The sequence below is a fragment of the Misgurnus anguillicaudatus genome, chromosome 17 (assembly GCF_027580225.2).
Source record: "Misgurnus anguillicaudatus chromosome 17, ASM2758022v2, whole genome shotgun sequence".
In the NCBI taxonomy this organism is placed as follows: Eukaryota; Metazoa; Chordata; class Actinopteri; order Cypriniformes; family Cobitidae; genus Misgurnus; species Misgurnus anguillicaudatus.
The window spans coordinates 15,308,097-15,325,680 of NC_073353.2; the positions used below are offsets into that span (position 1 = coordinate 15,308,097).

A 17,584-nucleotide genomic window follows, 5' to 3' on the forward strand; every position below is an offset into this window, starting at 1 on the left:
ATCTATAACAAGAAGGTGAATAAATATGAGAATTTTTATATTGAGGTGAAGTATTTCTTTGCATCGCTGCAGAATAGCTGCTCTTCCTCTCAGTCTGTGGGTGGCTGTGTGCACAACCTCCAGCAATCTTACGTACGTCTCAAACCATCTGGACCCCTGTTCTCTGCCAAGTTATGCAAATCTGAAAAAGACCATGGGCGTGTATCCCGAACACTGTAACTGCACTAGAACACACAATGTGAGGAAGAGACATTTTAGGATTTTCTTCCTTGAAAATACATTCATCAATACATGCTCACAGCTTTTGCAGACATGAGAAATCAGATGCAAATAACATGTAAAGCTGAAAAAGCAAGTATACTTGCATAGTACTGGAAAGGAAAACACATTTGAACCATAACTTTATCTTCTCACATAAAAATACGTTTGTCTATAGTTTTATTGGTTTACAACTTTACACACAAGAATATACTTATATACTTTTTACAAAAATCATTGTTAAAATAGATATTTTTTATCTTCTGTCTGCAATGATGTGCTTTCAAACAGAGGTAACAGTCAAACTAAACCCTTTGAACATCATGTTTTGCCAGTATTATTGCAATGGTAAAGTGGGATCCTTTTCTCCTGCTGTAGTTCTAGCATGCAGTTTCATTTACATTGAATAGGGATAGTATACCTATTCAATGTAATGTGTACGGGATAGTGTACCTAAAAAAATGTAAATACCGTCATCATTTGTTACAACGAATACAACAATATTTGTAACCAAGGAGCACCATTGACTTCATAGTAGAAAAAATGGTGATGCTACAAAACTGTTTGGTTACAAACATTGCTTAAAATAATCAGAAGAACAAAGAAATGTATACAGGTTTTGAAAGTAAATGACAGAATTTTTATTTTTGGGTGAACTATCCCTTTAATTTTCATGTCAAGATATGCATGCCAAAACGTAAAGACACAAGTCTTGCCCTTTTAAAAACTTTTAAACACTTTTTACACGATTGTCAAATAGTAGCTTATTCACATTGACAGGAACAAAACCGCATATTATTTTTACATGCACCGAATGAACAATCATATGATCTTTTGGGTATACGAGGAATTAGTAACAAGAAACATATACAGGGTGCCACACAACCGATTTTCATGACTTTCCGTGATTTTATTCTTTAGATATAAGTACTGATTGACGTTTTTGCATTTGTACATCAGGTACCAATAATTTCAATTATTAGGATTTAAATAACTACAAATGTACAAAAGACTCATGAAGATCGATGAGCGTGGAAACTCTGCAGATAAGTGTAAAAATAATGAATAACTAAAATGTAAATGATATAAATAAGGTTTGTTTTATTAAGCATGCAGTCTATGTATCACATCATACACATACATTAAAGAAAATTGGCCATTTGAAATGGTTGTTAGCATCACTACACAATAGTAAAAGAATAGAACATTCATGAGGTTATTAGATGTGTAGTATTGCATGTGTGCCGAGACTGACCATGTCTTGAGTTAAAACAACAACAAAAAAGAAATCTTTGTGGGAATTAATCATGGCCCAATGCAGGCACCATTTATTATATCTGTATGTACGATTAAACTATTTTTAATACACTTTAAAGCAAATTCCTTTAATAAGATATATAAGAAATCAGACAATTATTAAAAACAAAACACTTTAGAGAGATTTAAAAACTCACAAGATGAAATAAATAGAAAGCTGCTCCTATTGTCTTCAGCTGCACACTTGTCTTGTATTCCTAACTGCATTCGCTGTACTGAAATCCCTTTTTGAACCTCACTTATGAACCCACCATTAGGTCATTTGGAAACTAGAGAACCATCAGTCAGCCCCAATGTTGAAATGCCTTGTGGAATGAGAAAATGTTATGAATAGCCAACAATACCACCATTCAAATTCTAGCTTATAGACAACCTGAACTTCAAAGTTATCCTTCATTAAAGTAACAGTAAACTTATTAGCTTTCATTACTAAAATATTCTGATAAATGTGTTCTTCTCAAGGTCCTTGGTGCAAAAGTTTGAATAGCACACATGCGCTCTTCTGCATGGTGGTGTACGCGCTCACTCTGCGTAGTGCATGATGGACTCCACATAGTTTCCAGGGAAGAGTCCGGTAGTGCTGTTCATCACTCCTTCATACCAGCCATCATCATTCTTTTTAATGACATAGATGATGGCCCCCTCCTGGAAAGAAAGCTCATCTTCCTTGTCTTGGGTGTAATCGTAAATAGCCACCACTTAAAAAGAGAAAACTCAAAGTTAGGCACATATTCATTTTGTTTCTATAAATGGTTTCAGCAGCAACAATAAACAAACAGCTTTTGTGGACTCCTACTTAGTTTATTTCTGGAAATCAAGTAAAATAAATGACAAGTAAATTACCTTTGTTGATAAATATCATATCGAACACATATTAATGATGACACTGGAGCTAACATTACTGTGTAAAATTAATGTATACAATGTCAGCTACAGTTCCTTGAGTTCTTCCCTGGCTGCTAAACCTCATCATCTTCCCTTTGTCTTTAGCAAATCAAAACATTTTATTTTTGAAGAGGTATTTGTTTCAGAGATCTGTCTAGCCACAAGCCAGACTGATAAATAAATACAGACCGGAAGATCACTTCTTTTCGGGTGCCTAACCGCAAACACGTGTGTGCGTCCGATGAAACCATCTATAGCGCGTTTCACAATTTTGCATTGTTGCAAAGCAGCTACATTTTAAATCAAACAGTGGAAAAAACATTATAAAAATAAGGAAAATAAAAAAAACAAAAAAATTGTAAAATACAAAACATTTTTTAAAAATTCAAAGAATTTTACAAAGAAGTTTCCACAAATGTTTTTGTACTCTGAACTTGTCAGGTTTTACAGATTACTTAAAAAATTTGGGTTTGTTTACTAAAATCTGTTTAAATAAATAATATTTATAAATTACAATTAATCCAAATTTAAAAATTTATATTTTATTGTATTTAATATTTATTGTAATCCTTAAAACTAGTGTTTCACCTTAAGCAGTGTTTACCTTTTTTTGTCACTGAAACAGACAATGTGACTTGTGTATGCAAGTGTGAAGAAACTGAGCTCAGTGTTGGCATTGGCCAAGTTATTGTATATAATATTCTATAATAAAGCACCACACATCCGATCTACAGCCTAAGCATAGGCACTACACTTCTGAACAGTGGTAACCACTAGGGGTGTGACGAGATCTCGTGCGACGAGATCTCGCGAGATTAAATATGTATCGCGAGATTAAGTGTGTCTCGCGAGATTTCTTGTGTAGGTGAAATTCTGGCCGTTTCTCAAATAAAAGACTAGATCCCTCGGAGGTCGCATTTTTAAACTGCATTTACTTCATAAAGACTGTCTTATTAGAGACTACTAACAATTATAAAGTTTACTAATAATTTAGTTAATCGCAAATTGTTGTAATATGCTCACGACTTGCGAATGTAATGCTCAGTTAATGATCTGAAATAAACCTTAATGACGTATGCAGCCTGCATATGCGACCTCCGAGGATGCAGCTTTCTGTTTGACCCTTTTAGGGGCCAGTTACACCAAAAGCGTTTATGGCAGTTGCAGGCGCCTTTTTTAAATGATATTCTATGGGCATGGAGCGTTTGCGCGCTGTTTATGCGCGCTGAGCGCCTTGCTGTTTTTGCCGGCGGCCGCAGCACGCGCCTTTGAAGGAACGCTGAGCGGAGAAGCGCCCGACGTCATTCGCGCCTTTCCATTGTCCACTCGAATGAGGGGAGATGCGGGCCTTACGTTGTGGTGAGGGAAGTTTACAGTTGCTTTGAAGAACCGGACTCCACTCGCTAACTCTCTGCTGCGTGTTTGTGCACCTCTCACCCTCAAATAAGGTCAGAGCAAGCGTCATCTTTTTAAAGTTTCTGCTAATGTGACAGTTAACAGCAAAAGAGCGCACGCTTCAATATTTGATTGACAAGACAGCTGACTAGGTGGTTGCCTAGCAATATTAAAAGCCGCGTCGACTCGCACTGCTCTTTTTAAAAAAAAAGGCAGTGCGTCGCGCCTTGCGTTTCCAAGCGTTTAAAGCGTGGGTGGTGTAATTAGCCTCTTACAGTGCATGCATTATATTCTGTCTTTTACTGCATTTGCTTTTTTGTTTGGGTTTCCAATAATGTTCGTTTGGGAGCACGTGTGAAGTCTGAGACGTGTTGTGTTTGTCTGGTGATCACTGTCAGATGTGAAGTCTCAGCAGATTAAACCATCACAGAGTTTACATGATTTAATGTCTGCATGTTCATTTCTATTGTAAAGAAATGGACGTATATTAAATATTCAAATGAATTTAAACATTGTTTGGCTAAAAAATAAGCGTTTCTCTCCGTCTAAGTGAAAGTGAAGATAGCGTCCGCGAGACGAGTCAACTATCTCCCCCTGCAGGCATTTGTTATAATATATACATAATGCTTTTTATTTATAGACCACAAATGTAATGTGTTTGTTAATGTAATGTTGTTTAATGTAACTTGGTTTTAATACTTTATTTGAACCAATTATTATTGCATCTTCGTTATTATGTAATTTTAAAGGCTACTGCTCACTTGGGTCTATTTTTATTACCCAAAAATAACAAATTACTTCATAATCAGTTAGTAAAATAATTGTTATGGCCAGTCCTTGATTAGTTAAAACATTTAAAAATAACATGATTTCAGTTTCTTATTCATTTATTTTATCATCGAGGGTTTCTTAAAAAGTGTAAAAATATCGTCTCGTCTCGTTCTCGTGAACCCAATCTCGTGTCTCGTCTCGTCTCGTGGATTAAGCGTCTCGTCACACCCCTAGTAACCACAAAACAAAAATAGATAACTCTTCTAAATCTCCAACGTAAATAAATGTTTAACACTATTGAGTCTTTCTCTTTACTGAAAACCACATAAAATATCACCTAATTAAAAAAAATGCTCTAGTAATGCAGGCTTATGCAAAGCATGCTGTGAACTGGAAATCCTCCTCAACCAATCGTGTTCCTCAACTAGGGTTGTAACGGTATGAGATTTCCACTGTATGATAATTGTCCCAGAAACTATCACAGTTTCGCGGTTTGCCGGTATTAAACCCTTAATTATTATTATTATTATTATCATTAGCTACAATGACCCTTAAATTAATAAAAACAGATAGGGGTTTTGGGTTGAACATATGGTTTATTATATTAAACTTTTTGGAAAAAAATACAATTTCGAAAAAAGTACTTTGATTCGTAATCTTTTTTGATTCTTTTAATTTTATTCTTTTAAATAAAATGATAAAATACTCATTAAATTCTCTCAGAGCTGCTCTGGATATATTCATTTGTTCACATCGTCATATAGTGAGTGAAATGTATAGTTTTTATTATATGGCATAAGTATAATCCAGAGGTGTATACTCATTAAGTATTTTAGTTACATTTTCCAAGCATCTGTGCTTTTTCAGAGTGTGTCTTAGAAAAAAATTAACTTTTCTTTACTAAAAAATCTTCACTACATTCTAAAGCATAGAATCATACTGTGTATTTATTATATATTGCATATTAAAATTGATTTAATGCCTAATTACATAAAAATTGTGTACTTTTACTTTCTTGAGTAAAAGTACGAAAAAAATTTTTACTTAAGTAAAAGTACAAAAAAATACTAGATATTTAATGTTCTTTAATATTAAATATAAACCAAAAACTTGAAGTTATGAAATGTAGTGGAGTAAAAATTATGATATGTTTTGGAATGTTTGTTTTCCAAAGAAACACACTAATAAAATACGAATAATTGAAAATTTACTTTTATGTAGAAAGTAAAAATACTTAAGTACTATACAACTCTGGTATAATCAACTTAAATCGATCTGTAATATAAATCACTTAAATGGGCTTTAGTGCCTCTTTTTGCAGCAACTCTTCGTCCACATTTCTTGCAAACTGGATATTCATCTTCAAGGACAACCCCGCGTTCGTTTTCGTATACCTAAAGTATTCCCATACTGTAGATTTGAACTTTTTTCTGGTGGGGAATGGGGTTAGAATTTGTAGTCTCTTGCCTTTTCTCTGCCGTACATAAACGAGTGGAGTCTAGCAGTCACGCCGAATAAAGTTGCATGCACGTAGTAGCGCAGGCGAGATCTGCTTTATTTTTTTTCAAAACCGTGTATGAGCAAACGTTTACGGTATGATAATCTTAAAAGTTAATAGCAAGGTATACCGCCATACCGTTACAACCCTATCCTCAACCAACCGTGCTGATTTAACGTTAAGCTGAAGTAAAGCAGAGTGAATGCCACAAACCTCATCACAACCACCTAAAGTTTGTAATTATTTGCAGTGTTTGTTAAAATGAGGCTGTGGTACTGAAATGACTCATTTTTGAGTTAGCGAAATTCTTTGACTCATTTTATTGTTTTTGCATCCAAAACGGTGAAATCATTGAAAACAAATAAAACTTGAAAGAACTTTTACATTGTACTGTTCGGGTTTACAGTGTAGTGTTACTAACTGTAAAATAATTGTAACCGGACTGTTACATCCAAAGTGCGATTAAGCAAGTAAAATATGGTCTTGTAGCGCAGTCATTTTCAAACTGTTCCCAGGGGATCCCCCGCTCTGCACATTCTGAATGTCTCCCTTATCTAACACACCTGATTTAGATCATCAGCTCATTAAGGGAGAGATCCATGAACAGAACTGGGTGTGTCAGTCAAGGGAAACACGCAAAATATGCAGAGCCGTGGGTCCCCTGGGACAAGATCGAAAACCACTGATGTAGCAGACATCCAACCCTGTAAAAACTACATTTAGGGAGGTAGCTCACCGACCAATCAGGATATGCTCCCTGTCATTTTCCTGCTTCGTCTTGTCACACGCTGTCATTCTCACATTCTCAATCTCTGGGATGTTTTACATTTACAGGCATTAGGTAGCCTCTAGTATGTGGAAGACTCCCAGAACCTCTGGAAGTGGTGGGATGTCTGCCCTAGTAAATGCTAAAACAAATATATTTATACAAGCCAAATATCATAAAATTCAGATCCCTAAGCCCTGCTGAATAGTAAGGTGGCTAAATTGAAGTGCAGCAATAAAAAAATGCTAATTAGAAATGAGGGGTTTAAGAAAATATTGATACACGTGCGTATCGGGATATATTGTTTGCAGATACTGTATCAATTATAAAAAACAATATTTTTTGTCAGAGCCGATGGTGTATTGGGCAGCGCTCCGACATGTGGTGCTTTCGCACTTTCTGCGACCCGAGTTCGATTCCTGGCTCGTGGTCATTTGCCGATCCCATACTCCTCTTTCCTCCCTGTCCTATCCTAACCTCACTGTTTAATAAAGGCAAAAACGATTGTTGATCTCGTCACACCCCTACAGGACACCATATTTGAACACATTTTGCCTGAATGCTCACATGTTTATACTAGTACCTTTCTCCACGTAAGTCTGTGGAGCCCAGGGTGGGTCTTCTTCAGCATACGGGTCACTGTATTCAACCACAGCAGATTCCTCCTCATATTCTGGAGCGGGAGGATGCCGTTTCTCTTCAAACAGCTCTTCTGCAGGGGGATGTGGAGGAGAAACCTCTGAAACTGACACAGCAGACCAATCAATAGAAACTCACAGACAGCAACACATACACATGCTTCCATGCAGGACAAGCAGGAGTTAATGATGATTTGGATTTGCTGTGGATGAGGAATAGCGATGAGACATTCTCACCAACTGAACGTGTATGTGTGGTGTGATGGCATGAGGGGCTCATTAAACAAAGCGCAAAGCCACTTACTGGATTCCTGTACGCGAGCCACAAAACCCGTCAGGGGAAGCTGGGGTGTGATCTGCAGTATGGAGGGGGGAGGAGGGGCCACTGAGGCTAATCCACACCACCACAAAAAGCACAGAAAGAGACAGAGGGCGAAATGGGGAGGTATGGTGACCAATGAACCAAGACACATACAGAAAGGTAAAAACCGAGTGAATGTAAATGACCAAAACGTTATGTTGTTAGTGTAGTGTGTGACAAACAGGAAGTGACATCAACCAGAGCAGAAAGTATGAATGGTGGATCTACTGTACACCAGCTACACAGTTCACAAAGCCGGGAGTATAGTTTGATTTTTTACATGTACGCGAACGAACGTGCCAGGCTGAATGCACAGCCTTGCAAAGCATAGTTTATTTGACTCGTACGTGTACACAGAGATTTAACACATAAAACGCATCTGTTGGCCTACATCAGTGGCGGGCGGTGACTTCTTTTTTTGAGGGCACACAATGCGAAGCTCGTCACAACATGTATAGGCAGGCACTTATTTTGACAAGACATGTGATGCACATGGTTCATATGATGCGCCAAACACATATTTTGAAAACACGAGCAAAACATATTTTGATTTCACGCCCCTAGGCAGAGAAGTCACCACTGGCCAACATAATAAATTCTCCTCTAGGCGCATGCGTGACCTATGCGTAAAAAGTATGCATGGTTACAAAATTTCAGACTCTCGCGTATTCGTAAAAACTGAACTATACTTCCAGCTTAACCTATTCCCTGGTAAACATACCACCCGTAACACCTGATGATTTCAGAGAAACATTACAGTTAGTTTTTAGCTGAAACAAAGTTGAATTTGTGCCATGTGTGATATTTAATTTGTGAAATGTTTTGCTATCCTTTTCTACACACACATAAAGAGTAAGAGCAGTACCTTGGTTCTGACTGTAATGAGGTCCTCCGTTCTGCTGGTTGGAGGTCATTGAGGCCTGACCTGTGATTGAAGACGCTCTGCGATACGGCAGCGACCCTCCCACTGTAGGTGATATCTGTCTTGGGACGGGTCTGTTCATGCTGAAGAACTGATGACTGCCTGCACAACCAACCAGAAAACAACGATTAACACAAACATACTGAATTATGTGTGGCTGTGAAAATCCAGCTAAAGTGATTTACTGTCTTCTACATAAAAATTATTCTGCGAAAATATAACCTTGATATCTTCAATATTGACTGCACAAAGTCATGTCAAAAATAGAAATCAATGACAAATCAATCTTTATACACCTATTCTCAAAATGAGGGTGCATTCATACCAGGAAAGTCCGTTGGTTCACTTGCATGGGTCCGGACCAAAAAAAGTCAATTTTTTGTTTGGTGTGGTTTGCTTTCACACTGATCTTTTTGCAAGTAAACCAAAATTTGTAAACAAAACCACATGTGTTAAGGTCATGTATTCATTGGCCAGAAATTATCAGGTGGGGGAAAACAGGAAGTGCAAAATCATGAAGATCATTCGTAGTACAATTCTGTTCTGTTAGTGACACTGCAGACACTTTTGAAGAGCACATGATACAATCATCTAAACAATGTTGTAATTCAAATTGTGCAAAGATGAAGATTTGCTGCAAGATGACTTTGGTGTAGACAGCATGCTCTGATGTGCACCTACCATGGACTGCACAAACTGCCTGTTAGTTAATGTTCGCATCTCCCACTAGCACGTAAGCAGCGATGTAATTTAATAATAATAATAATTAACTCCAAAAAAGGCACAGTCCTTTCTGCATTTTGGGTAGGGATGTGCATCGATGCAACGCGTTCCCATTAAAGATCACGTTCTTTCTGATCCCATTTTTTAAAACCCTAGTTAGTGTGTAATGTTGCTATAATAGCATAAATAATTCCCTTTAAAATGATAAAGCTCAAAGTTCACTGCCAGGCTATATATTTTCTTTTATAGAATTCAACTTTAAAAGCCTACAACGAACGGACGGTTTGGACTACAGCCCTCTAATTCCTGCATTAATGACATCACTAGAACAGTTTTTTGACTAAACTCCGCCCACAGGAAAACATCAGTCGACAGTAACGGCTAAGCTGCTATCGAATCACAGCACACTAAACAAACTACACAATCAGAACTCAATACACATTTCTGAAGGAGGGACTTCATAGAACAAGGAAGACATCAGCCCGTTTTAGAACAGTGAAAACAGCGCTATACAGATAAGTAAATTGTGTGAAAAATACCGCTTTTTTTACTCGTGAAACATAAACACATGTTATATTGTGCACCGTAAACACAATCAAAGCTTCAAAAACACAGAAAGAACGCGACCTTTAAAAAAACCTGTCTGAAATCGATTCTGAATCGCAAGGCTCCGATTCTGTGTTTCATCAGGGTTCCCACACCTTGGCTAACCTCAAATTCAAGGACCTTCCAAGGACTTTCCAGGTCCAATACCCTCAAATTTAAGGACTAAATGTGGGGACACATTACAAGTGAGAGCAAGGTTACATTGTGTTACCTTTTAAGATACATTGTTACAGCTCCCTTTTGAGGGAACTCGCGCTGCGTCACTGCGGTGACACTTTGGGGACGCCTTAGGGGCTTTTTACACCTGGTCACTTCATGCGTTTTCTCTGATCGGATAGCTATCCGATCGTAAAAAGACCAGGTGTAAATGCCCTCCGAAACGTTTTCGAGACGGATTTAAATCCGATCGCTCAAACTACTTCAGGAGGTGGTCTCGGACGCATTTCAGATGAAACTGGAGAAGTGTAAATACATCTGGTTGATGAAACCACATCTTTCAGTCCATAACTCCTCCCAAACGTAAGCACGTCACCCGGAAGTTAGCCGTCAAAGAGGCAAAGAAACAAAGACGACATGCTCGTTGCTTTATGGAGTGACGACAGCGGGTAAAAAAGCTTCCTAGAATCAATAAAAGAGTCTAATGACAAACTCAAATGATATTAAACAAAGAAATAAAACTTTAAGAGAGAGTTTTGTGAATGCTTTTCCTGTCATGGACCTGCATTAAATCACCGCGCTGTAACTCTCCTGCTGCGCTGTACTGCGAGCTTCAGCTCATGCTGAGCAAGGAGACGCGCATGCCCAGCCCAACATACAGTACAACATACAGTAAGTGCTGCCTATTGTTGCATAAACGTCATCTTAAGTTTTTAAGGCAGAGTAATAAATAGTGTATTTGCATTTTGGGTGGGGGTAAAAGATTGGATTCATATCCGTTTTGCCAAGACGCATTTATGTGGCCAAATGTAAATTGAACAGTTTTAACAAATCAAATAGCTATCCGATCAGAGAAAACAAATGTAGTGACCCTAAAAAGGCCCTTAGTGGTAAGTGCATCTGAATGTGTATATCAAATTCAACCAATGGTGAGGCTTAAAGACAAAGACAGGGTGACGCGGAGGCCAGGAAGAATATCGCTATCTAAAATATTGCCAAAGACAGCGTTACAGGGATGCAGCGTCTCGTTCCCTTCTCAGCAAACAACAGTTACATACGTAACCCGAGACGTTTTCATGTGTCAAACACAACTACGCAAAAAAGCATTTTGGTATGAATCAACATTCACATACACATTTAAGCATTTATAAGCATTATTATGCAAGATATAAGCATTTAAAGTGAACAGTTTAGCACGTGTGCTTAAAAAGTTCAGAATTTTTTAGGGATGCACTGATATGGAAATTTTGGCCGATGCCGATAACCAATAACTCTTTAAATTTGGGGGCAATAACCGATATCTATAGGCCGATAAATATTCATATTATTTTCACAATGAAAATCTCGCAGACATCTTGTCTTTGCGCTAGACTAGCATACTCTTCTTAAGCCCGCAACACGTGTCATCTTCGTGCTATGTCACAGATAGCACCAATCAAAACTTCACATGGCCAGCAATGAGCAAGTAAAGTGGTTCAACAAACCAAAATAATCCATAATTTATCGGCTTTCATTTATCGGCCTAATTTTGCTATCAGACCGATAACCGATAATATTAAAAATAAGCAGTTATCGGCCGATAACGATATGTCGGCCGATATATCGTGCATCCCTAGAATTTTTGTAATATTATCCTACACTAGACAGGGAATAATATGGATTTTTTTCCAGAAAACTTCTTGCATAAAATAGATTTAAGCACTTTCAATGACCTGTATCTATGCATGTATATTTTCAAAAACTTCCCAGGGCCTTGATTTTTTTCCACCAGATTCACAAACTTTCAAGGACCCGTGGGAACCCTGTTTCATGGACAGCTTGTGCATGTACTATGGCTCTGTGATCAGTAGGAAGTCCAATATCAAAATCACTATGAGTTTGACTCGTTTATAACGTGCATTTAAAAAAGCAACACTCGTCAAACACAATCATTATTATCACGAAAATACCTGACTCAATCTGAAGAACAGCGATATAAATATGCCTCTTGATATTTCATGGAATAGCGTTTTGTAATGATACTTCTTCTGTGGCACAAATGGAGTTTCTGCACGAAAGCACCCTCTGGCTTTTGGATGTGGTGGCATTTCAACGTAATTCATTCAAATTCATTCATTGAGAAAACGTGCATTTGCCGATTAATTGTCACAACCCTAATTTGGAGCGAACGTACTAGTCGGTACATGTTCACACCTTAAACGAACCATACCAGAGTTTGTTTTTAACCGGACCGGGACCAAGTCTTCAGCTGGGTCCCAAAGCTGGGTCTCGGATCATAATTTTTTTTGGTGCGGATCCGAGCACGATTGCCATGTTCACATATATGCCTAAACAAACCTAATCAATGGAGAAAACGCACCAGGTTCCGAAACAAAGGCTCAGGTCTGAAAACACCCTTAAATAATATTCCCTCGTAACGTAACACCTACCTAAGTGATGGAGACTCAACAACAGAAAATGCATGCACGTTTTGATCAATAAACGTTGTGATCAATCTGTCACACTTCTTGTGTGAGCCTTCCTACTGTTGGCGGCTGGTAATGAAGAGCACTCGGCAGAGTCGGCACTCGGGATGCGCAACAAACCAAACAGGGTGCACTCTTTTAATTCAATACGATGAACAAACCGCAGATATTTTGCCATATTGCTGGTGACACCCAACATAATAGTTTGTCAAAATAATTACAGTGTGATTTTGCAAAATGCTGGCACACTTTAGAGCGCTTCTCACCACGGTCCTCCGGCAAACTGACTTTAAGTATTCAAGCAGAAGGTCCTGCGCAGATGGCTATAGATCAGGTGACTCAGGTCTTGGCAGATGACGTGAAAATTATGTGACCGTGCGGTCCGAAATCGTTAAGTGTAATCGAAATTGTTATTTTATAACAAGGATCTGATTCCTTTCTTATGCATCTGATTCCAGAATTGGAATCGAAATTAGATTACCAACCCTATCGATGGATAAAAATAGTCTGGAAAATGCTAGCAGTCTGCCACCCTGCATCTCAAAATGTGTTTTGGCCCCAGCCTCTAAAAAACATATATTGTTTGACAACAAATATGATTTACATAAAACATTTCTCATTGCTGCTCGTCTCTGCAGAAGCTGCCAAACAGCTCACATTATTCACATCTTTTGAAATATCTTGAGTGCCCTTTTGCAGCCATAAACAAGTGACACTGCTGGTTTTTATATTGACCCAAATATATCATTTTAGTTTTGAGGGAGGAATTAAACTCATATAATGTGAAAGCAGCTTGAGACCAATAAGAAAACAGCATGAACAGGACCAAAACATCACCACAGAGCAACTTGATGTTTCAGTGGGTTATAGGTTAAGGAAGTGGGTGATAAAATGGCACAGTGAGGGTGAAAAGCAGGACCAGTGGACCGTAGACACAGGCAGGCGAGTGGGAGACTTACCTGTAACAGGGCTGGTGTTGGTGACTGGTGCAACAATATCTGCAGCTGGACTGAGGGGTGGTTGGGAGGGTGGAGAGCCCTTACCCGTAGCCAGAGAGCTTTCAGTGGTGACAGGGTGAGTGGGGAGAGACTCGGGTGGGTTAGTCGAGGGTTGGGTGAGGGTTAGATTAGAGGAAGTGACAGAAGGCTGGGTGGAGTTAGGTGTAGCTAAGGGTGTGCTGGCGAGACCAGCACTGGCAGCTTGAGGGTAAAAAGAGAAGAGAGGTAGGTGCCAATTGAGGAACGGTTTTGCATTTTGGTTAAATGGTCTAATGAGAGAGCATAACAAGAAGAAATTATGCATTAGTCTCAGAGAGCTGTTAGATGATCGATCATATGCTTAAAATATACTTGTAATGCATATTCATTTAGTAAAGTTGCCTTAGTTTTTTGGTTCATTCTGGAAATCATGGTGAAGTAGTTCCTACAACATTCTTGCACGAAAGACGAACAGACTAAAAATATAAGAAATGCACTCCTATACATTTCACTTGTCAAGACCTAGGTTTGATTATCCTTGAATATCACTTTTGGATGAACCGTCCTGCTGTTTGAACGGTGTTTAATGATTTTAAGGGTTTATAGCAAACATGTTGAGTATGTCATAGGCAGTGTGCGCAGTAAGTGTCCCTTCAGTGAAGTCTGAGATGAAGTTACCTGGGAATGCGCTGGGTGGTGAGGGTGTAGGTACGGCGATTGGGACTCCCACACTGCCACTACCACTGTTTTCACGACTACTGCTGTGACTGCTGGGATGACTTCCTCCACTGCTGCTACTGCTGTACACATACACTACAGGTCACACATTACACATGTACATGCATCTTACATACAAAAAAATTAACATATGCCAAATCATTATACATATATATATAGTTGGTCTGGAGTTGATTTTAGGTGTGGCATTTGCATTTGGAAGCTAACCCACATTATGTGGGTCTCCATGCAAGTGATACAGACCATATTTAAGTTTCAAAAACACAATCAGTCAATCAGTCAGATCAACAATATGATACATTCTGACTAAAAAATAGCAGCAGCACAGACAGTGTGCATTCATGGTGGATGCTGTAGCTTTGCAATATCTTTTAAACAACAAGTAAAGAGATTAATACTAGAAACCAGTGATCTGCAGATAAAGCATAGCCTGGGATGATAAATTGTGCGATTCTGCTTGCTATGCTTCTCAATGAATTTTATTTATGAGCTGTTAACAAACCTTTTCAGGTATATCTATGATAATAAAGAATATTTATAATGATTATGTTTGACAAGTGTTGCTTTTTCAAATGCATGTTATAAATGACTTTTTTTTAGATTGATAAGGATCAAAGAGCCATAATACATAAAAGAGCTGTGCATAATATTGCCTTCGTGCTTCAGAATCGATATCAGACAGTCATTAAGCCACATGTACTCTTTGTCGACTGTTAGTAACACATTAACTCAGCTTACACTCTAGTAAAAGCATAAAGCAACACTGCTTATTGAACACATAAAATCATGACAGCATGAGAAAAAAGAAAGAGCAAAAAGTCGATCTGCAATGAGAATGTTTTTTAAGCAAGACACTTTAAACCTTTATACAAGAGAGATGGAAAAGAGAAAGTGAGACAGCAATGTCAGGCAGATATAAAGCTCAAGCATTTAAAAAAGTTTAGATGGAGCGATTGAACTGTTCCCCCGACAGCGCCAGCATTTTTTTAATTTTCACAAAAGTTTAATGCCTTTCAGAAAATTTTCTTTTTTAGATATAAAAACATACAATATATCAAATGACAGAACAGACCACTGCTTTAAAAAAAAAAAAAAAAACGTTTCATCCTACCTTTATTTTTTCTCTTTTATCACCTCTCAAATATGGGTAGGGTTCTTCACAAAAATGTAATTCTCACTTTTTTGCTCAAAATTTTTTGAAGGACTTTTGATAGAGATCAGATTTGGAGCGATTATCAAAACATACACAGCGTTTGAACTGTTCGCCCTATGGGAATACTTCCGATATTTATATGTTGGGTAAGAGCGCCACCTGGTGGATAATAGCAGAAATACGGATTGCTGAAAAAATGTCATTGGCAGAGAAGCGTGAGATAACTTGTCAATGCAACTGTTTAATTCTTTCCCTGCCAATGAAAAATTCTGGAATCACAAAGCAAGATGTTCGACACAGTCAAAACCTAAACTAATGAGTAACTGAACAACATTTCTCAATTTATATAAACTTTAACTGGAAAAGAAAGTCCTCAACTGAAAATATGAATTGCACGAGTTAAATTTTTTAAGATGTCGAATAAATCTTTGGTGTCCCCAGAGCACATGTGTGAAGTTTTAGCTCAAAATACCATATAAATAATTTATTATAGCATGTTAAAATTGCCACTTTATAGGTGTGTGCAAAAATGTGCCGTTTTGGGTGTGTCCTTTAAAATGTAAATGAGCTGATGTCCTTGTAGAGAATGGTTTACCAAAACTAAGTTACTGGGTTGATCTTTATCAAATTTTGTAGGTGTATAGAAGCACTGGGGACCCAATCATAGCATGGAAAAAGTCAGATTTTCATGCCATGGCCCCTTTAAATAAATATCAAGGTAAAAATTTCCAGTATGATAAAATACCTGTGCCCTCTGAACTGTGAAAAAATATTTTTTTTACATAACTTTATTATGTACAATTATTTTAACAATAAGCTTGTATTATATAACATTAGTAAATGCATTAACTAAACTAACATGAACAAACAATGTTAATTCTTTTTTCAGCATGTATTAATTCTTGTTAATGTTAGTTTTGTATTCGTAAATGCTAAAATTAACAAGAGTTAACATCAATAAATGCTTCAAGTATTTAGCTAGAAGTATTGTTCATTGTTAGTTCACTTAAATTGTTAACAAATACAACCTTATTGTAAAGTGTTACCATTATTTTTTTTTATACTTTTACCTTTTATACTTTAAATCAATTTAAAAGCCTTTTCATTTTTGGACAAAGTATGCCTTTGAAACACATCCTCACAGATGGCACCGAGCTGTTACATAACGTCAGGCACAGTTGGAAAGGACTGAGCTTTAAAGAAAATAAATTTTAAAGTGGAAGACATGCATTCACTGCAGATTTTTTTCTTGTAAAACAGTCAGTCTGAGATGGGAGACATTACAGGGACGTTTTTCACTCGATAAAAGCATCTTGAGGTGTCAATATTCTCAATGATTGCACTTGGTTTGAATGAACCCTGCTAACGTCACTCGCAACTGGTTGCCAAGGTTTCAGATTATGCAATTGTGCTGGCAATCAGTAATGCTTGTTGTAGTCCTCTTCAAGTGCTATAAGGAGTCTGGATTCTGTTCGAAAGCACCTTTTAAAATTCTAATTGGCTTGGATTTTGTGCTAAAGCCCTGTACAAATTAATATCAACCAAATGGGCATATTACAAGTATACAGTCAATATGTCAATTCAAAGATACAAACACATGAATAGCTGAAGTAAAGAGAGATGAGATCTGCAGTAAGAGAGGTGAAAAAATGGGTAATGGCACCTGTACGTGCGGTTCCTCTGATTGACAGATGCCGTGCGTATGGGACTCTGCTGCAGTAGGGGTGCCATATTGCGTGTGGGGCTTGAGACGTAGTCATTAGGTACCACAGGAGGACGAACTGGTTCAAGTGTTCTGTAAGGGGAGTGTCTCCTGTCAGAAACAACAGCATATGTTATCTATAAAGAATGCATTTTTTACTTTCCTATTAACATTAATTCTCAAAATCGTGCTTAAAGTCCCCCTGTAGTTGATAATTTTATCCCTTGAAACTCATTATTGAGCATCAAAACGG

General features: G+C 37.7%; 1 protein-coding gene across 12 annotated transcripts in view; it reads right to left on the reverse strand.

The window, feature by feature from the left end:
* Window positions 1-1,335: 1,335 nt before the first annotated feature.
* The window catches only part of abi2a (abl-interactor 2a), a 53,037-nt gene continuing 36,788 nt past the window's right edge, over window positions 1,336-17,584 (reverse strand). For 2 of the 12 annotated variants that reach the window (XM_055216531.2, XM_055216529.2), the window contains 7 exons: window positions 17,293-17,442; window positions 14,417-14,538; window positions 13,721-13,960; window positions 8,755-8,913; window positions 7,833-7,919; window positions 7,474-7,635; window positions 1,336-2,273 (listed from right to left, as the gene is read on the reverse strand). In XM_055216531.2, coding sequence (XP_055072506.1) covers window positions 2,098-2,273; window positions 7,474-7,635; window positions 7,833-7,919; window positions 8,755-8,913; window positions 13,721-13,960; window positions 14,417-14,538; window positions 17,293-17,442 — 1,096 coding nt within the window. In that variant the 3' untranslated portion in view covers window positions 1,336-2,097. The remainder of the gene's footprint in view (window positions 2,274-7,473; window positions 7,636-7,832; window positions 7,920-8,754; window positions 8,914-13,720; window positions 13,961-14,416; window positions 14,539-17,292; window positions 17,443-17,584) is intronic. The other 10 variants (XM_055216530.2, XM_055216532.2, XM_055216535.2 and 7 more) reach the window with 6 other exon arrangements.